Source organism: Mastomys coucha, unplaced genomic scaffold (assembly GCF_008632895.1).
Source record: "Mastomys coucha isolate ucsf_1 unplaced genomic scaffold, UCSF_Mcou_1 pScaffold4, whole genome shotgun sequence".
NCBI classification, from domain to species: Eukaryota; Metazoa; Chordata; class Mammalia; order Rodentia; family Muridae; genus Mastomys; species Mastomys coucha.
In genome coordinates, this window is record NW_022196910.1 from 4515321 (window position 1) to 4536595 (window position 21275).

Genomic DNA, 21275 nt, shown 5'->3' on the forward strand with positions numbered 1-21275 from the left:
AGGGGGCTGAAGAGATGGCTCAGTGGTTAAGAGCACTGACTGCTCTTCCAGAGGTCCTGAGTTCAATTCCCAGCACCCACATGGTGGCTCACAACCATCTGCAATGGGATCTGATGTCCTCTTCTGGTGTAGCTGAAGACAGCTACATTGTACTCACATAAAAGAATAAACCTTAAAAAATAAATAAAAGAAACAGAGTAGTTCTTTGAAAGATGCCTGGACAGAACATCATCTACTGCAAACAAAACTGAATTTACAAATGGGCTTCAGGTGGAGGGCTCAGCCTTCCATCCCAGTGGTTTTCAACCTTCCTAATGCTGCAGTCCCTTAATATAGTTCCTAATGTTGTGGTGACCCCCAACCATAAAACTATTTTCATTGCTATTTATAACTGTAATTTTGCTGCTGTTATGAATCATAATGTAGATATCTGATATACATACAGATGGCCTCAGAAGATCCCTGTGAATAGCAACCCAGAGGGTTAGAATTGCTGTTGCATATCTTTTAGTCAGTTACAACTGGCCATAAGGGGTTTGTTGACACTAACTCCTTGACATCTGTCACTTAATTGCCTCAAAAATTGTGAGATCAGATCAAGCCAACTGGGACAGATCCCTTCCCAGTGATGGAAGGACAACTGAGAGCAAAGCACCAGATGGTTAATCAGAAGTGTTTTCAAGAAACCAAAACAAAACAAATGAGAAAATCTGGTCAAAGACAAAAGGATGCCAAAATAAAAATAAATTTGTGTTGGGCATGGTGGTCCATGCTTGTAATCCAAATACCTAAGAGGTTAAAAAGGAGGACCAGAGGCTACACCTTTAAGAAAACTGTTCTGGGGCTGCAGACATGGCTCTGCACTTGAAAGCACTTTTAGATCTTGCAGAGGACTCAAGTTTGACTCCCAACATCCATATGGGGTTCACAACAACCCATAACTCCAGTTCTAGGAATGTCCTATTCTGGCCTCTGTGGGCATGAAGCATGCATGTGGTATACATACTTGTATGCAGGCAATGACATGAACAAATGTAATTTAACATGCAGAAGAAGAAGAAGGAAGAGGAGGAGGAGGAGGAGGAGGAGGAGGAGGAGGAGGAGGAGGGAAGGAAAGAAAAAAGAAAGAAGGAAAGAAAGAAAGAAAGAAAGAAAGAAAGAAAGAAAGAAAGAAAGAAAGAAAGAAAGAAGGACAAGGACGAGCCCCCCTTTCCCCAGCAGCTCTCAGTTACCACAGCTCCTCCAACAGGGGTGTGACCTCGTGCCCACATCCCCTATCCATGCTTGGGTTTTATTTTGCTTGAGCTTGCACAGGTTTTGTGCACGCTGTCACAAATGTTGTGAATTCACATGTGCAAATGATCTTCTGGGTCCAAAAGACCAGTGTTTTCTTATATTCATACACTACCTCTGGCTCTTCTATGCTTTCTACTCCCTATTCTGCAATGATCCCTGAGCCTTGGGAGGAGGAGGTATAATATAGATGCCTCGTAGGGCTGGTCTTTCCACAGTCTTCATTCTATGCACCTTCATCAGTTGTGTGTCTCCACACATTCCAGAGTATATGGGCCAGCCAGGTGGGGGTGCATGCCATTAATCCCAGCACAAGGCAGGCAGAAGCAGGCGGATTTTTGTGAGTTAGAGGCCACCCTAGTTTACACAGTGAGTAGCTCCAGAACAGCCAGAGCTTCGTAGAAGAACGTTTCAAAAACAAAAACAAAAACAAAATAAAAAACCCAAAACAAAACAAAGAAACAACAAAAAAGAAAAGAAGAAAAGAAAAGAAAGAAGAGTATATGTATGTGGACAGCACAAACTACTTGATGGCATTTTCTTTTTCTTAAAGAGAGAGGGCACAGTGTTAGCTGGGTAGGGAAGAGGGTTAAATTGGAAAGGAATTGGAGGAGGGTGAATATGATAAAAATATATTGTACAAAGTTCTCAAATAACCAATAACAAGGAGAAAAATAAGAGAAGAGCTTTAAACTCAAAAACAAAACAACCAAAAGCCTTGTTCATGCACACAGGTACACAGTACCAACTACATGTCCTCTATACTCAGCTCCTGGCTGTGTTTTGTTTATATTTATTTCAGACATCTCCATCTCCATCTCATCTCCATATCCATCTCTATTTCTATCTATCTATATCAGGACTTTTCATACCAAGTCCAGCATCTCACCTCAAATTCCTTCAGATCAAAAACTGGAAATAGAAAACAAATCATTACTACTGTTCAAAAAAAGTATAAACAGTTCAACGGCCAAAAACATAGGCTGTGCCAAAATTATCTAAATCTAATAAAATGGTTAAAATAGTTTATAAAATTGTCTTTGATATACAAAAGCTAGGGGTTGTTGATCTGACTTTTGTAATCTCATGGCTCCTGAATCTTACTGGCTATGAAAAAGCCTTCCTGAACTCCCTCTTTATTCTTTTTGGCACAATAACTTACTATTTTATACAGTGTGCTTGGACATACACAGATTTGTGCTGGAGGATTCACTTAACTGGCAAGAAGCTAACAATCAACTGGATACTCAGAAATAGGACAAAAGCTTTTATGTCAAATGGGTCTTATAAGATACAACTTTTATTTTGCTTAGTTTTGGTTTTTGAGGCAGGGTTTCTTTGTGTAGCCTTGGATGTCCTGGAACTCACTCTGTAGACCAAACTCGCCTTAAACTCAGAGGTTCACCTGTCTCTGTCTCCTAAGTGGAGGGATTAAAGGAGTGTGCCAACACCACCCAGCAAGATATAACAATTTTTAATAACTGGAAAATTGTAGAGATGGAAGAGATGTTTAGGGAGACTTAATATTCCATATTAGAAGGAAACAGTTTCACTCAATATTGAGGAAAGAAAGTTACACATTGCAAATAGATTTGTAAATACATAGTTAGAGGTCTGCTTATTCTGAGGTAACTGCTCTCAGTGTAGGCAACAGTAAGAAGAATGAAAGACAGACCACAGGCACTAACAGAACTCAATATCTGTGGTAATGTCTTGGCCAAGCTCCACAGAATTTACTACCAAGAACTCCAGGCTGACCACCTGACCAAAGTGGCAAATCCAAGCTCCGGGAATACTGACTGACATTTATTTCTCTCCTTCCCTATACAATGTGCTTGCTTGGAAGATGTATGTGTTGGGGCAAGGGGATGGCATGCATGTGTGCTGTGCAGGCAGAGGCCAAAGATCAAGCTCAGGAGTTATTCGTCTGGAGACATCTACCTTATGTTTTTGTTTATTTTGTTACTTTGATTTGTTTTGTTTTGTTTTTTTGGTCTCTCACTGGGACCTAGGACTCACCAATTTGACAAGGCTATCTTGCCAGGATCCACCTGTCTCCACCTCCCAGCACTGGGATTTCAAGTATATACCACCATGCTCAGCTTTTTCTGTAAGGCAGTGTTTTAGGGTTGTGGTGGTTTAAATGAGATGTTCCTCATATCTCAGTCTTTTGAATACTTGATCCCCAGTGTAGTGACACTGTTTGGGGCAGATTAGAAGATGTGGCCTTGATGGAAAAAGTGAGTCACTGGGGGTAAGCTTTGAAGTTTAGATGCCTCCCAACACCGCCAACTTCCTCTTCTTCCTGTTAATGGCGTGAGATATGAAGCTCGCAGCTTTCAGCTTCAGTCACCATGCCTGCCTGCTGCTGTACTTATGCCCTGTAGCGGTAAGAGACCCATCCCTCGGGAACCGTAAGCCCCAAAATAAACCTTTATTTCTGTAAGTGGTACTGGTCATAGTGTTTTATCACACAGAAGAGTAACTAATCACACATGTTAAACTAGTGCCTTCTCAGGTCACAAGTTATCTGAATCAAGTGCAACTTGTAGATGCAACATCTGCTTGTAACCGGCGTTTGCACTGACGGATGGAATTAGCTTCAGGATTCCAGTAACTCATGAAAGGCTGTGGAGTCTGCTTCTTCCTATTCTCTGGGATCAAGCACCTCACACCTTCCCAGTCTCAATCCCAGTACTTGAAAAGGTGGCCAGACCACGCGAACCTCGGTGATCAAGCCACAGTGACTAGAGGAAGTACCCAGTCCTCTCATGAAATTCAAACCAAATTTAAAGTGATCCTAGAATATTTCCCAAGACTACATGGTCTTTTCTGAGGACACTGAGCTTCTAGGAGTCATCTTTTACAGCACGGAAGTGAAACCACCACAAAGAAATAAAGAAACAGAACTGAGAAGTGAAGGTTCCTGTTGCCATTATTTACACCATTTCTTCACTTGCGCTTGGAGATCTCCCTCTCTCCCTGACCTCAATAACAATAGACCCCTTTACATTTTTTTTCAGTGCTATGCATGCAACCTATGCATGTATATGGCAGGCAGGTGCTCTATTTCTGAGCTACACCCCTAGACAATAGGTTCCCTTTCTCTGATTAGATTGGGCTTCCTTCTCTCACAACCCAAACAGATCTCAGCAGTTTCGGAGACCCGAGACATTGTCCAGTGTCACCCAGAAGATTGGTGACAGAGTCATGACATCTTTTCGATATAACTTCAGCTTGGTCTGTGTAGATGTGAGAAGGACTAGGAGAAGAAGCAGGGAAGAGAACAGTGATTGAGAGATACCTGAGGCATGGAGCAGGGGAGCAATGAAGTTAGGGTGGACGAGTCGCAGAATCGGGTACACAGGTCCAACCCAAGAGAGGTGGATATCACGGAAGTACTGGCCCAGATGTGTTATGGACTGCATGCTTTCCTCATTGTTCCTCATCTAGGAAAGGAGAAATCTGCTGCTAGCCCCGGAAAGGTATCCTCCCACTGTGCCAGTCCCTCCCCTCCTCTCTCACCCCTTCTTCTTGATCAATAATTCTTGCTGAGCCACAGCCGGGTTATTCATATGTGTCCCTTACTGTATTTGCATTTCTTTTCTTTTTTTAAAAAAGATTTTATTTTATATATATATATATATATATATATATATATATATATATATGATGAATATACTGTAGCTGTCTTCAGATATACCAGAAGAGGGCATCAGACCCCATTGTGGATGATTGTGAGCCACCATGTGGTTGCTGGGAATTGAACTCAGGACCTCTGGAGGAGCAGTCAGTGCTCTTAACCACTGAGCCATCTCTCCAGCCCCTGTATTCATGTTTCTATCTACATGCCTCTCATACTCTTCATCTGTGTGTTTCTTACCTTAAACAGTAGCTTGATGCATAAATAGGAAAATATATGCAAATGATTTGTAGATGTGACATTTGATAGATAAAATAGATGATACAAAGATATGGAATAGGCAAGTGTTAAGGGCTAAAATATATTAGCTAGAACTGAACTTTAAATAATGTATGTATGGGAAATTTCTGAATGGAGCTCCAAAAGTTTAAGAAACATCCCCAAGAACTGAAAAATTGAACTACATGAAGTTCAAAAGCTCTGCAGACCAATAGAAACTACCAACATAGTGGACAGATGCTGCACAGAACTTGATCACGCATTTGCCAGCTATATATACAACAAGAAATTAATATCTAGAAAAATAAAATGAGATATATTGAACATCCTGCACACCTGCCAGTCAGTAAGTGGACCAACAAACTGGACAGGTCTCAAAATAAGATGCAAAAGAAAATTGCCTGTAAATATATTAAAGTATTTTTAAATGTTTCTACCCATTAAAGAAAAACTAATTAAGCGTACTTTGCAATTCTACCTCTACCTTGTCAGGATGGCTACCATCAAGAAAACAAGTGACTGGGGTTGGAGAGATGGCTCAGTGGTTGAGAGTACTGGATGCTCTCCCAGAGCACCTGGGTTCAATGCCAGTACCCTCATGGCAGCACATGACTGTTTGCAACACCTGTTCCAGCAGGATGAATGCTCTCTTCCAGCCTCTGGAGGTAACACACACATGTGCACAGACATACACACAGACAAAACACATGTATGCTGGTGAGAATGTAGGGGCAAAGCAACTTTTACCCAGAACTGTAGTGGATACAATGCATAAACTAAAGCACCTACTGTGTAAATCAGTATAGAGGCTTCTTAAAGAAATCAAAAATACAAGTATCATATGGCAAAACTGCATCACTCCTTGGCATATATTCAAAGGGCTCTCTGTTCTATGACAGAGGTACTTGCCCATCTGTGCTTATCTCTGATCTTTTCACAGTAGCAAGAAAATAGAATCAGCTAAGATGTTTATCCACAGATGAATGGCTAAGGAAAATGTGAGATACAAACAATCAAATTTTGTTCAGATACAAAGAAAATTACATTTGGCCTAGAAATGGATGGAATTGAGAAACATTGTGTTAGGTGAAGTAGCCCAGGCTCAGACAGACGAATACAATTATCTTCTCTGTGGATCCTAGCCTCTAACTATTAAATTCCTGTGCTTAGGTGAAAGTGTGAAAATGTGGGTAACCAGGCTGGGAAGCCAGAAAGAGGCCCATGAGACCTAAGGACGAAAAGGCTTTAATGTAGAGGGTGGGGAAGACAACAGAACAAACAGAAAGGGGTGAGCGGGGGAAGCGGGCAGGGAGAAGAACCAACCCAAACAGAGTGTGATAACAGTATATGAAAACATTCTCCATAGTAATGTAATTTAAAAATAATATGTGTATTACTCTATACCTTATCTGTTTTCTCTCTCCTCCCCATGCATAAATGCATCTCTCATTTTGTTTCTATTGGATTCTTCTCAACTCTGATATTCATTCATTCCCTTCCCACTCATTCAACAACTTATCACTCATTCCCGCTCAGAGTGCTCCTATAGCGAATTTTACTTCTTCAAGTCCAGCACACCCTTCTTCCTCCATGTACTGAGCTTAAGACAAACAAACAAAGAAACACACACACACACACACACACACACACACACACACACACACACTTGGAGTTGTCTCCAATCCTGATCCCTAGCTCAGGAAAGATGTGAACTTAGACCTCACTTCAAGAGGGACTTGATGGCCATATTAGGGGCTGAACTTGGGGCACAGATGCAGCCTTGGGAAAGTGAAAAGAGGGAGAGAGGTATGACTTCAATGAACTCTATGAACAGGTTAGAGAAGGGGAAGCCGGCAGTAGAGATTCAGGAACTTATGAGAGCTCAGGGGTGGGTGTCACCTTGCAACTAAAAAAAGAGACTCTTGGAAGGATGGAGAAGTCAGTGCAGTGGGGACCCTTGAGGAGAGAGATGGCATGGGATGCCACCCAGGAAGCTGGAAGTCACGAGGCCGATTGTGATGAGAAGCAGGGAAGGAACAGAAGGCAACTGATGAAGCTGTTTCTGTCCATAGAAGATGGCAAGGCAAGCAGATGCAAGGTTCTGTATACAAGGCAGTCATCAGAAAATAGCCAAAAGAATGACCCATGGTGAACAATGCCTGGGAAACTGTGAGAGAGGACCCAGGAAAAAAGCAGAGGGCCTTTGACCTCAGGTGCATTTTGTTTCCTGGATTGTTCTTGGATGTGATTTTGTGCTTCCTGTGACAAACATTTACTTTTTTTTTTTTTTTTTTTTGGCTTTTCAAGATAAGGTTTCTCTGTGTAACAGTCCTGGCTGTCCTCGAACTCACTCTGTAGACCAAGCTGGACTCAAACTCACAGAGATCTGGCTGCCTCTGCTTCCCAAGTGCTGGGATTAAATACCTGTGCCACCGCTGCCCGGCTGACAGGTTTATTTTATTGGATGTCAGAGCATAGCTATGGAAACCAGTCTGGATATGCTGAGTGCTGTTCTCAGTGGACTCTGAGTCCGGATTTGACCTTCTGCCTGTTCCCAGGCTTTCCCAGATATACTCTGTGTGCCAGTCAATTGTGGCTAAACTCTTCTGTCCTAAGAAAGTTGCAGGAAAGGGCTGCTCTGTTAGTATGTAGTATGTGCTTACTTACATATTTTTTTGAACTCAAACAACCTTCCTTGGAGCATTGCTCTCTTTGTTTCATTTGTGTATAAAAATACACTGAAACTGAACTCAGACTGTCTACAGTGTTAGACTACGTCTGCTCTGTTATTTAAGGTTCTCAGATATCAGGTTTTGTAGACAGACGTGTTAAGGTTGGCATAGGTCATAAGAGGTGTGTTGGATGTGGAAAGGATAGTCTCCAGTCTTATCGCATTTTCCAACATTGCTGTGGAGAAGAAATGAAAAGGTATGGACGGGTGAGTTCACCCAAAGTAAAGATTCTAAATATCTATAAAGAAAATCTGATGGACAGAACACATCAGACCATGAGTCTTGCTGGGAATTTAAACTAGAAATGTAAAAAAAAAAAAAAAAAAAAAAAAAAAAAAAAAAAAAAAAAAAAAAAAAAAAAATGGGGCACAGTGGTTAATCTCATCTTCTTCCACCTAGCAAGATACCTACATTGTGCCTCTCACATCCATCCCTCTGTAACTCTAGCTGCAGGAGATCTCATGCCCTCTGCTGGACTCTGCATGCACCTACAGTCATGTATACATACTCCCTCCCACATACAATTAAAAATAAATCTTTAAAAAATACCTAATGCTATGTGACTTTAACGCCATGTTAAAGAAACAAACATTGCAATTGTATGAGTAGGTCTTTCCCACTCTGTTAAGAATGGGTTTCTGCAGGGGCTGAAGTGATGGCTCAGCAGTTAAGAACACTCTTCCTGAAGAACAGAGTTCAGTTTCCAGTACCCACACCAGGTGGCTTACAACTCCCGCTACAGTAGGTGATCTGATGCCCCGAGGGCACTTGTATTCATTTGGGAATACACACACACATACACCCCCCCACACACACACACATACACAATTAAAATTAATTTAAAAAATTAAAAATATGTACATAGGTACACATTCATTAAGCAGACATTTGTATTTTTCTTCTCCTATTCCTTTACAATGTATCACAATGTTCATTGTAATTATCACATTGTAACTATCACAGTGTAAATGTAACTAAGTATTGTAAACCTGTATCATCATTTTTTACATTAAGGACTATTCAAAGAAAGAATTCTTCAAGAGGCTTAGCACAGTATTGACTGTATGTAGGATAGTTCCATCAGGTGGAACTCTGACTTTGTTATTGTACTGATGTAGATAAATTAACCATATCAGAAGGAATGTGGTTGTGATCATGATGACAAGAAGTGGACTAGTGATGATTTGTAAATATGACAAGCTCTGCGATTAAGAGGCAACCCTCAAGGTGAATCTGTGAGGATATTTCCAGACCCCCCCAAAAAATATAATAACTAAGGGGAGAGATATTGAGTGGGTGGCACTTTTTGATGGATGGCTCAGATACAAAAATGTTTGAGGAAGAAAGTATTGCTGGCCTGCTGGCCTTTTGTTTCTTGCACATTACTGCATCTATCTTTTTTTTTTTTTTTTTTTTTTTTTTTTTTTTGAGACAGGGTCTCTGAGATGTAGCCCTGACTGTCCTGAAATTCAGTCTATAGACCAGGCAGGCCTTGAACTCAGAGAGCCACCTGTCTCTGCATCCCAAATGATGGGATTAAAGATGTGAGCTCACTGAATGCATCCATCTTTAATGACATTAACTTCTGCTTCTTTGGCCTTCCATTGTGACCTGAAGATCAGAATTTTCTATGGAACTTCCAGTCCTTTGAACATCAGACTGGGCTTGCTGGGGCATCCAGTTTCATAACCTGGGCAACTACTGTGTTCTCTCCAGGGCACAGATAGCCATTGTTGAACTACCTAGGCCCTGTTGATTGTAAGCCACTCTAACAAATCGTGTGTGTGTGTGTGTGTGTGTGTGTGTGTGTGTGTATGTGTTGCTTGCACATGTGTGCACATACTACTGGTTTGTTCTACAGAGCTCTACCTGATCAGGAGGGTTGGCTGGAAGAAGCAGGACTGTGATGTAGAAAGGAAGAGGGTCCTGAGAAGACTTGGAATGACTAGGGTGGATACAAATTTTGAGAGGTAAAGGGGCTATGGGAGAAAGTAGCATTGGAGGTGACACCCTTTCAGGTGACACTGAATTGCCAAGTGTGACTCTGGCAGTAGGGAACCAGTGCAGCATGGAGCAAGGGGCACTGGGAATGAGGCCAGAGTGGAAGTGTAGCCACTACTGGAGAGGCCAGAATGGTCCCTGGTGAAAAAGAACATAGTCAGACTGGGATGCAGCTCAGTGCTCAGATCATTCATCTTGACCATAATGTGACCTAAAGCAAGCTGGGAGCAAGGAAGGGAGGAAAAGAGAAAGGCCTCGGATCCTGGAGGGGCAGACAGGAGTGGAGTAGCTGCTGGGGCTGAGGGAAGGGCTCCCTATGTCTCCCCTCACTTCTCTAACTGTCCTGTGTTCCAAGCCTCTCCTGACCCAAGTTCCACAAACACCTTTCCAAACGCGTTGGGAACACATCTACCCAGAGACCTACCTACTGCCACACTCACCAAGGCCAAGTGACCCCAGAACCAGCTCGGTTTAGGGGGCTGAGGGAAGCAACGAAGGCGGCTGCAGTTGTCATAGAAGGCATAGATCCAGGCTAGAATTCGGGCTAGAATCCAAGAGGCCCCTCCCAGCAGCAGTAGATGCCACGGAGAGGCAGTCAGGGGCCCCATTCCCAGCCAGGACAGGCTCTGCTGTAGCATCCTGCAGGGCAAATAGACAGAGGGTGAAATTCTGAGGCTGAGGGGTGGGGACGGGCCCGTTTCCTGGATAGGAATATAGCTAGCGATATAGATTAGGAGGACTTGAGGGCAGCGCAGGAAGAAGTGCTAGAAACATTGAGAGAGAAGAGGAAGACCAGAAGGGACAACAGGCAGAACTGTTTGCATTCTAGAGGGCCTCAGCCTGAAGCATAAACCTTGGGTGCAATTTCCAGGACACCAAAAGTCTCCAAGGTCAGCCGACTCCCTACAGCCAATCCAGCTGTGTGTGGGCAGAGCTCTCCCTGTTCTGAGCCAGAAATCTCCTTGCTGCCCTCCACCCTGGCACCTTCTCTCATGAGCAGCGAGTCTTCCTTTTCTCCTTGGCTTCTGACCCGTCGGAAGCAGTGTGGGAAGCTGAGCTGGGCTGAACCAGCCAATCCCTCCCAGTCTCAGCGGCAACCTCCCAGCCAGGGCGGGCAGCCAAGGCGCGTGGGGGCGGGTCCAACCTTAAAGGGAAGGAACTAGACTGAGAGTCATAGGCTCAGGAAAGGCGTCCTTGGCATTTAACATTTCTCCCCGAACCAGACCAAGGAGTTACGAAATTGCAGGTTGAGGGGTGCATCTGCCCACCAACGGCTAAGCAGTGGCAGATTAATCTCTCTAGCTCCTCTGCACAATCGTCTTGGCAACAGCATTAGAACTGTGCGGCTCTGAAATGCTCCCTGCGCCCAACAGCTGCACAGCCTGGCAGAGATCGATTTCTTCCTTCTTGAACCCTAGGTTCTAGGTGGATGGAAGTCTCTCAGAGCAGGAACAAATAATGCAACCCAGCTGAAACCCACTGGGTCAGAGAGTATAGGTTATCCTCACCTGAGGCTGAAGCATCAGAGATCTGAGGGAAAGTATGGGGTTCAGGCTAAGAGGGGCCGTGAGCAGAGGAGGTACAGGCTGGAGGGCAGATCTGGGCATGGGCTGGTGTCATAGATACTCGTTAAATATTGGGGGGGGGGGGTCAGGAAACTTCTATTTTATTTTATTTTGCCGGTCATGTTTTGTTCTATCCTAGGTGTCTGGGCTATCCAGCCTCTGATTTCTGACCCCCCAGGCAGTGTCAGGCATGGGTTCCCTCTCATGGTATGGATCTCAAGTTGGATCAGTAATAAATTGGCCACTTCCCCAAGTTCTGTGCCACTTATCCCAACACATCTTGCAAGCAAGACAAATTGTGGACTGAAGGTTTTGTGGCTGACTTGTTATTCCAAGCACTGAACTGGAAGCCTTGCCTGGTTATAGTAAATGGCTGGTTCAGGCTCTGTATGCTAAGAGTTTTCAGTAGGGTCGGCCTCCTAGGGGTTTCCATTGCACTAGGTTTCTATCTCACCCCGAAGTGCCTCCCGTTCCAGTCATTTCCCTCCTTCCCTCCCTTCCTCTCTCCTTTCTTCCTTGCCTCCCTTCCTTTCCTCTCTCCCTCCCTTCCTCCTTACCTCTAGGTTGGATGATAATAACTTAACAAAAACCCTGACAAGCATCAATTACCCCAACCTAGAAAAGGAACACTGAAAGAAGGGTACCTTAGGGTCTGCAGAGACAGCTCAGTGGTAAAGAGCACTTGCTGATCTTCCAGAGGTCCTGAAGGCAATTCCCAGCACTCACAGGTGTTTCACAACTACTACAGGATCTGATGTCCCATGGGATCTGTTGGCCCCCTTCTCATATACAGATGCACATACAGACACAACACTCATATACATAAAATATGTAAAATAATAATAACAATAATAATAATAGTGATAATAATAATAATAAAAATAATAAAAAGGGAAAGGTCCTTTGATAAATGGATCCTTGCACAAATCAGCCTGCTTCCTACCATGGTGGCAAACCATGTTTCATTTCCTTAAAGTGGAAATTTCTGGTTTCTTTGGAGACTCAGTTGTGTCATTTGACTTTTTTTTTTTTTTTTGAAATTGTCTTAGGAGAGGATGTTTTTGCTGAAGCAGACACATAGGAGGATGTTTTGCTAAGAACAAACACATGGTGTTTTTCTGGAGGCAGCCTGGGAAAAGGGCATGCAATGTTTTGCTAGAGTGGATGCTTGAAAGAACATGTGATATTTGGAAAGGATATAAATAGAGCCCAATGGACAGTGGATGGATGCTGGGTGGTATTGATATACCTTGCCATTCTTTGTTGGTCATCGTTGGGCTTTGCTAACGCTGGTCTTTGCTGATGACACTGGGTAGTATTGGAAGGCCTTATCATTCTTTGTTGGTCATTGTTTGCCATGACTTCATAGAAAGAAATGTACCAAAAAACTTCTGGTGGTGTTCCAGCAGCTTCTTGCTGTGTCAGCAATAGGCAGAGCCTTGTGGTTTCTTCTGAATCGACCTGCCATTCTTGATTTGTGAATGGTGTTTGCAAGTAGATCGAGCTGCAGCTACTGATTCCTGTGACCTGAACTGCTGATAGCCTGACAACACAGACTGGATTTGCTCCAAAGAACTATTTCTAGACAGGTCCACATCCTCCACTGCCCTATTAACCTCTCCTTTCCACTGCCTCTGGTGGGTGGTGGGATCAAAGGGATGTGTAAGCATTTAAGAATTCTTATTAAAAGCAGGTTCTTGAAAAATCTAAGCCTACATTTCCTATTGAGTGTTTTCTGTGTCAGCTTGGTTGAATGACATCACGGTTATTTCATGAAAAGGACATCTAGGTACGGCTGTGGGAGGGCTTCGGAGTTTGATGGATTGAAGAAAGAGCCACTACAGCACTACTTAGCAGCAGAGAGAACACACACTGTGTCTTAGCAGCCAGGGAACAGCCTCTGAGGGACTGAATCTTTTCTTTTATTAGATATTTTCTTTATTTACATTTCATATGATTTCTCCTTTCTCAGTTTCCCCTCCCCTCAAAAAAAAAAAAAACAACACACAAAACAACAACAAGAACAAACCCCTGTTCCCTCTCCCCTCCCCCATCCCCCTGCTCACCACCCTACCCTCTCCTGCTTCCTGGCCCTGGCATTCCCCTACACTGGGGCACCTTCACAGGGCCAAGGGCCTGTCCTCCCATTGATGACTGACTTGGCCATCCTCTACTACACACAAGCTGCCAGAGCAATCGGGACTGAATCTTGACAGCTTCCTAGAGGCTCTTTTTATTGTTATACACGAGGCACCTTTAGCAAGTCAGTTTCCGAATACCAAACTTCTTATCTGACTCAGGGGTTATCTCCAAGACCCATCCCCTACGCAATTCTCAGCCACGGGAGACTCCCTGGTGTGTCAGGCCAGTCTCCCGACTAAGAAGTGCAAAGGCTCTGAGAATCCTTCAAAAGAACAGCCTATAAATTCTCAGATAACAGTCACTGACTAAAGGCTCCTTTAAAGCTTAGGTGCCACCACTCCGGCTTCCTGCCAGATACAACAGTTCTGCTAAAATTCTGTATTTGTAAAAGTCTGTATTTAATTTTCATTCTTGCATTATTTTTTCTTTTTTAAAAGATTTATCTTTTATATGTAAGTACACTGTAGCTGTCTTCAGACACACCAGAAGAGGGCATCCAATCCCATTACAGATGGTTGTGAGCCGCTATGTGGTTGCCGGGATTTGAACTCAGGACCTTTGAAAGAGCAGTCAGTGCTCTTAACCGCTGAGCTATCTCTCTAGCCTGCATTATTTTTTTCATTTGTATGTGTGTGCTCAAGTGCAATCATGTGAAGGTTAGGGAACGGTTTATAGGAGTAAGTTCTCTCTACCGTGTGGATCCACAGTATTTATTATGCACAGCCCAGGAAGAGGGGTGAGCTGGTTTACGTTTGGAAGTCTATATTGGAGCAGTTTGGGTGGAATCCGTACCAGGGAGGAAGAAGCTGTGGTTGACAGTTTCTGAATACACTGGTTTTAGCTAGTTTGTTGGTCAATACATTTAGAACAGATATTTGCCATCCCTCTGAGCCTCACCATTTCCATGGGTCTGTGGCCTTGGGGTCTTTGAAAAGGCAGTGCTATATTAATAACCACATACAACCAGGACTGAATTGGCTCTCTGCAGCCCAACCCCCAAGCCATTCTCCCCCACCCAATTGTTTTTTGTTTTGGTCTCCATGACCAAAAAGTAATTAATATAGTCAGCCTTCTGTTACTATAAGTAAAGTATATGAAATGAACAATTTATAGGAATGTTTATTTTGGCTCATGGTTTCAGAAGTTTTAGGACATAATGATCTTTCTTTATTGGTTTGGGTCTTGTGATAGTTTGTATATGCTCAGCTGAGGGAGTGGCACTATCAGGTGTGACCCTGTTGGAGTGGGTGTGGCCTTGCTGAAGTAGGTTTGTCACTGTGGGTGTGGGCTTTAAGACCCTCATCCTAGGTGCCTGGGAGTCAGTATTCTGCTAGCAGCCTTCAGGTGAAGACGTAGAATTCTTAGCTCTTCTCACACCATTCCTGCTACCTTGATGATAATGGACTGAACCTCCGAACCTATAAGTCAGCCCCAATTAAAAATTGTCCTTATGGCTGGGCGGTGGTGGCGCATGCCTTTAAGCCCAGCACTTGGGAGGCAGAGGCAGGCGGATTTCTGAGTTCGAGGCCAGCCTGGTCTACAGAGTGAGTTCCAGGACAGCCAGGGCTACACAGAGAAACCCTGTCTCGAAAAACCAAAAAAAAAAAAAAATAAATAAAAAAAATTGTCCTTATGATAGTTTCCTTGGTCATGGTGTCTGTTCACAGCAGTAAAAACCCAACTGAGACAGGGTCTATGGTGAAGCAGAGCATAATTGGAAGGAACCCATGACACAGTAAACTTCTTATGGTGGCTGAGAGAAAAGAGAACAAGCCTGAGGACTCAGCACCCCCCTCAGAATCCCACTAAAGTCTAACTTCCACCCATGGGGCCTCACCTCTTACAGCTCCCACCTCCATCCACATGGCACTACCAGCTCACGACAAAACCTACCCACAACACAAGAGCCTTGGGGGAATGTGCAGGCTAGTGTTTGTCAACTTGACACGAACTAGAGTCACCCCGTAGGAGAAAACCTGAGCTGAGGAGGTGCCTCCGCTCATAGGCCAATGTCTGTGTGGCACTTTCTTGTTGATGGATGTGGGAGGATCTAGGCTACTGTAGGATGGTGGTCCCCTGATGTTTAAGAGAGATAGCTCACTGTGAACCTAGAGAGCAATACAGCAAGCAGCTTTCCCCCATGGTTCCTGGCTGTTTCTGCCTGAGTTTCTGTCCTAAGGTTTCTTAAATGATCATCTGTGTTTGGGATGTATAACTCAAATAAGCCCTTTCCTTCCCCTTACGTTGTTTCTGGGCAATGTTTTATCACAGCAGCCAAACCTAAGTAGAACAGGGCACATTTAAAACACTAAAAATCAGGACTTGGGATAAAATTCAGTTGGTAGAGTCCTAGACAAGTACTTGAGTCTTGAGTCGAGTTTCTAGCAGCACATGTTTCAAGCCAGGCATGATGGTTAATCTGGTCATTGTTTCTCTTATTTTTGTTTATTTTTTTTTTCTGTCTACTTGACACAAGCTAGACCTATCTGGGAAGAGACATCTCAGCTGAGAAAAAACGCCTCCATCAGATTGCCTGTAGGGAAGTCCGTAGGCCATTTTCTTGATTAATGACTGATGTGGAATGGCCCAGCCCAATGTGGGCGGTATCCTGAGGCAGGTGAGTCGTGAAGTGCACACAGAGGCAGACTGGGGAAGCAATGAGGAGCAAGCTGGAAGCAGCACTCCTCTGCGGCCTCTCTTCAGTTCCTGCCTTGAGCTCCTGTCCTGACAGTGATGTCTCTCAGAGATGTCTCTCTGAGAGATCCTGTCTCTCAGTGATGGAGTATGAGCTGAGAGCTATAAACTGACTCAAAGCCTTCCTCCCCCCATGCTGTGCCACCATTGGTTATTGTGCTTTGTAGCAGCAATAGAAACCCTAAGACAGTGGTGCATGACTGCAATCCCAGCATTTAGGAGATAGAGAAAGGAGGATAAGACATTCAAAGTTAAGGGCCAGCTAGATGTCTCAGCTGGTAAAAGTGCGTTATCATCAAACTGATTCACTGAAAGTCTATCAACGTACCAACTGTGCACCCCCATATAAGAGCTGCACTTACAGCATTCCAAGGGACTAAGACCCAAAGTTCATCTGCCCCTTGATTTTGTTCACGGTTCAAGACCTTTGGTGACATGTAATGCTCCCCTCATATTCTGATATGGACGACTGCGGACTGAAAACAGCAAAGTCAAAGGTAGATGCCACTTCAACATATCCACAAGTAAATCAAGCTCATTTAAAATCTCACTCAAGGGGCTGGGGAGAATAATGTGAATAAAGTGCCTGTTTGCCTTGCAAGCACAATCCCCAGAACTGGGCCAGATGGTGGATGTCTGCAATATCAGCACTGGGGAGGTGGGGACAGGCAGATCTTTGGAGGTCTCTGGCCAGCCATGTTTAACTGTCCAGCTCTAAGCCAGTAAGAGACCTTGTACCACAGGAGGCAGAGAGCACTCCTGAGCGTCTGTGTACTAGGTTGCCCTCTGCCTTCCCCCACATGCATACACATATATACACATCTATACAAACACCATCCAACCCACTGGAAAAAAATTACAGAGTGGGGGAATGTGACAGAGTGATTGAGGACTTGCCTAGAGAGTATAAGGGCACAGGCCTGGGTTTAAACTATCGCACTACTGAAAAGGCTTATAAAGAGCAGAACATGAGGGATAAAGAGAATATAAAGCACATTTTTGTTTGAAGTTAGAAAAATGTAGATCTCTGGGTTTTATTTATCTTTTAACTTTTTGAGACAGGATTTCACTATGTGTGGTGGTTTAAATATGCTTGGCCCAGGGAGTGGCACTATTAGGAGGTGTGGCCTTTTTGGAAGAAGTGTGTCACTGTGGGCATGGGCTTTGAGACCCTCCTCCTAGCTGCCTAGAAGTCAGTCTTCTTGTGGCCTTCAGATGAAGATGTAGAACACTTAGCTTCTCCTGCTCATGTGTACCTTGACACTACCATGCTCCAGCCTTGATGATAATGGATTGAACCTCTGAAAATGCAAGCCAGCCCTAACTAAATGTTGTCCTTTATAAGAGTTGCCTTGAGGGCTAGAGAGATTGCTTAGTGGTTAAGAACACTGACTGCTATTCCAGAAGTCCTGAGCTCAATTTCCTGCAACCACATGGTAGCTCACAATCATCTGTAATGGGATCTGATGCCCTCTTCTGGTGTGTCTGAAGACAGAAACCGTGTACTTATATACAGGGTTTCTCTATGTACCAGCTCTGGCTGTCTTGGAATTCAGATTTGTAGACCAAGGTAGCCTCAAACTCACAGAGATCCACCTGCATCTGCCTCCCAACCTTCTCTCTTGGTCCATGGCTCAGGTTCTCAGGCAAAGGCAGTAACTCACTTCTGACAGTTGTTATGGAAGCTGAAGACACATTTCTGCAGACTGTCCACAGTCATGAGGCTCATCATATGTTCAAACAGGTCCAGACAGGAGTGCTGCCCTCCCAGGTCAGGCACTGCCACTTGTTCTAGCCAGAGAAGAAAACAAGGTTGTACCTTGGCTCTGAGTCTCTGACTAGCCGTAGATATTAGAACAGATCCCTGACCCAGAACCAGACTCCTGGTCTTCTGCCACAGGCACCCAACTCCACAGCAGGGAATAAAAGGTTTGCTTATAGGAGATAAAGATGTAAGTAGATGAGTCAGGAGCCCTTGAGTTCAAGTCCACATCCTGTCAACAGCAACCAGGTCCTAGGTCCCACTCATCCAGAGTTTAGCATTACGTTGACCTGATTTGTTGTCTATCAGACAATTCTTTTGTTTGTTTGTTTGTTTTTCTAGACAGGGTTTCTCTGTATAGCTCTGGCTGTCCTGGAACTCATTCTGTAGACCAGGCTGGCCTTGAACTCAGAAATCCGCCTGCCTCTGCTTCCCAAGTGCTGGGATTAAAGGCGTATGCCACCACCATCCAGTCAAACAATTCTTGAATACCTACTCTACTACTCATATTCTCTTACTGTTGGTGAATTTGGAAAAGTTCACTGAGACCTCTCTGACCCTGTTTCACTACTCACAATGTAATAGTTATAAGGTAGACCTACCTTAGAATAGGCTGGAAATTATATCTTACAACTGGCATATTGTTTATGGTATACAGTAGATGCTGAGTAATTGTTAACTACCATCCTCATTCCATTAATGTAGCGGTGACTATATAAATCACCTCAGTTTTTTTTTGTTTTTTGGTTTTTTTTTGTTTTGTTTTTTGTTTGTTTGTTTTTTTGTTTTTTGTAATTCCTTCATTGTTAGCCTTTGCAGATGGAGCTGTCTCTCCATGTTGTGAACTTGAACTGTACTGTGGGAACTTTCCTGCTCTGGCCTGATGAGTGTTGTAAAAATTATGGTATGCTAATTCTGAAGCCAAGCTTGGAGAGACACTAAATGCTCTGCCACTCTCAGAGCCCTAGAATTCTTACTAGAAAACCCAGACTCCTGTCAAGAAAGAGAGGGGACAAATGAAGGGTCCGGCTGGCCCAGCAAAGATGCAAAGTTTTTCTCTCTAGTTGTTTTGTTTTTCCTCATCTTTTCTTTTTTCTACCGTTGGAGGCAGAGCTCAAGAACGTGTGCATGCTAAGCAAGCTCTCTAGCACTGAGCAACACCCCAGACCTTGATTTGCAACAAGATATTGACATATAGCCCGGACTGGCCTGAAACTCACAAATCTGGCTCAGTCACTCAAGTTCTGAGATTACAAGTGTGTCTTATCACAGTGCCCAACTTACAGTCAGTAAGTTTAAATGTGTGATAATTAGAATGAAATATTATCCAATGGTCAGCATTAATGTGATTTGAATGAGATGCTCAGTGTATTCCAGGTATCTGAATGAGTGGTCCCAGTGGGTGGTGATGTTTGGGGAGGCCTAGGAGGTTTGCCCGTGTTGGAGAAGGTATGTCACAGGGAGTGGGCTTTCAGAGTTTAAAGGCCCTTTTGTATTTGCTCTCTTGTCCTCCTACATAAGGCTCAAGATGTTATCCCTCAGTTTCTGCTCCAGCCTCTGTGTCTAGTGCCTGCTGTCATGTTTTCCTATTACAATGGACCCACAGGCTTATGTAACTGTAAATCAAATAAACCCTTCCTTTCATTTGCAGCCTAAGTTATGATTTTTTTTATTACAGCAATAAAAAATTGCTAACACAAATAGCTTTTCAGGACTGCTTGTCAGGACACTGGAGCTGGCTTACAGGTTCAGAGGTTCAGTCCATTATCATCATGGTAGAAAGCATGGCAGCCTGCAGGCAGACCTGGTGCTGGAGGAGTGAGAGTTGTCTATCCTGATCTGAAGGCAGCCAGGAAGACACTGTCCTCTGCAGGCAGCTAGGAGGATGCTCTCTTTGGCCCTGGGCAGAGCTTGAGCATTAGGAGTCTTCAAGGCCCACCTACACAGTGACACACTTCTTCCAACAAAGCCACACCTACTCCAATAGGGCCACACCTCCTAAAAGTGCCATTCCCCAGGAGTCAAGCATCCAAACAAACACATGAGTCTATGGGGGCCATATCTATTCAAACTACCACACTGAGCTATGCTAGGATCATGATTCCATCACATCATTTTAACCATCTTGTAAGTGCAGAGAATTATTCCCATTTTTTAGATGAGGAAACTGAAGCTTTGTAAGAAAACTCTTAAGTCCAAAGGCATCCACCAGTCCCAAGTCTAAAGACTACATCTGTCTGCAGCCACATCTCTTTCTACAAGGGCCTGGAGATTGGCTCAGTGGCTAAAGACCTTGCTGTACAAATTTAGAAATAAAGTTCAGATCGCTAACACCTACATAAATGCCAGACTGGAGTGATAGCCTCCTCCTCCTCCTGCTCCTCCTCCTCCTGCTCCTCCTCTTCCTCCTCCTCTTCCTCCTCCTCTTCCTCCTGCTCCTCCTCCTCCTCCTGCTCCTCTTCCTCCTTCTGCTTTTGCCTCTCCTCCTTCTTCGTTTGTAATGCCAGTGTAAGACAGAGACATCCCCATTGAGGAGATGTGATAGTGGTGGATCATTTTGTCAATTTAGATGAACTAAGGCACCTAGTGATTTAATCAGGTGCATCTATCTATATGTGGTAACATCAAGTGCTTTGTGGCCCTCAGTGATAGGTCATAGTCTTCTGATCCCTTTGGTTAGGCCTGTGGTAAAACAGAGGATCATGGTGGGAAGCTCAAGGAGTCAAGTCGCTCATCTCATGGTGGCTGGGAAGTAAACAGACAAATGTTTATGCCTGGTTGATTAGGAAAGGGCTAGAGTTCCTATACTTGCTTCAAGGGCACATCTTTCAGGACTTTGCTTCCACCTAGCAGCTCACTAATTGCTAAGTTTCTATCACCTCCAAACAGCATTCGTGGACCATATCTTCAACACACAAGCTTTGGTGTTTAACATCCAACCCCAAACTAAAAATTAAGTCATTTTATCCAGCTATCCCCTTGTAGATACACATGAAGAGAATATATGCCACCACATAACTAAAATTCCTGCACACACATTTACTGCAGCATTGAGCTTCCAAGTGATGGAGTCAGCCAAGGAGCCTAGCAGTGGAGGACAAATGAATAGAATATATGTGGTAATTATGTACAGTGACGTGTTATTCACTCACAAAGAATGTTGT

The 21275-nt window shown here is 43.9% G+C and overlaps 1 protein-coding gene across 6 annotated transcripts in view; it reads right to left on the reverse strand.

Annotated features, from left to right (window-relative positions):
- The window catches only part of LOC116075758 (cytochrome P450 4F6), a 41723-nt gene that overhangs the window by 18996 nt on the left and 1452 nt on the right, over window positions 1–21275 (reverse strand). For 2 of the 6 annotated variants that reach the window (XM_031349099.1, XM_031349101.1), the window contains exons 2-6: window positions 18014–18140; window positions 12158–12292; window positions 10933–11092; window positions 10389–10587; window positions 4598–4742 (exon numbers count right to left, since the gene is read on the reverse strand). In XM_031349099.1, coding sequence (XP_031204959.1) covers window positions 4598–4742; window positions 10389–10586 — 343 coding nt within the window. In that variant the 5' untranslated portion in view covers window position 10587; window positions 10933–11092; window positions 12158–12292; window positions 18014–18140. Of the gene's footprint in view, window positions 1–4597; window positions 4743–10372; window positions 10588–10801; window positions 11115–12157; window positions 12293–18013; window positions 18172–21275 lie in introns of those variants that run through there. The other 4 variants (XM_031349103.1, XM_031349100.1, XM_031349102.1 and 1 more) reach the window with 4 other exon arrangements.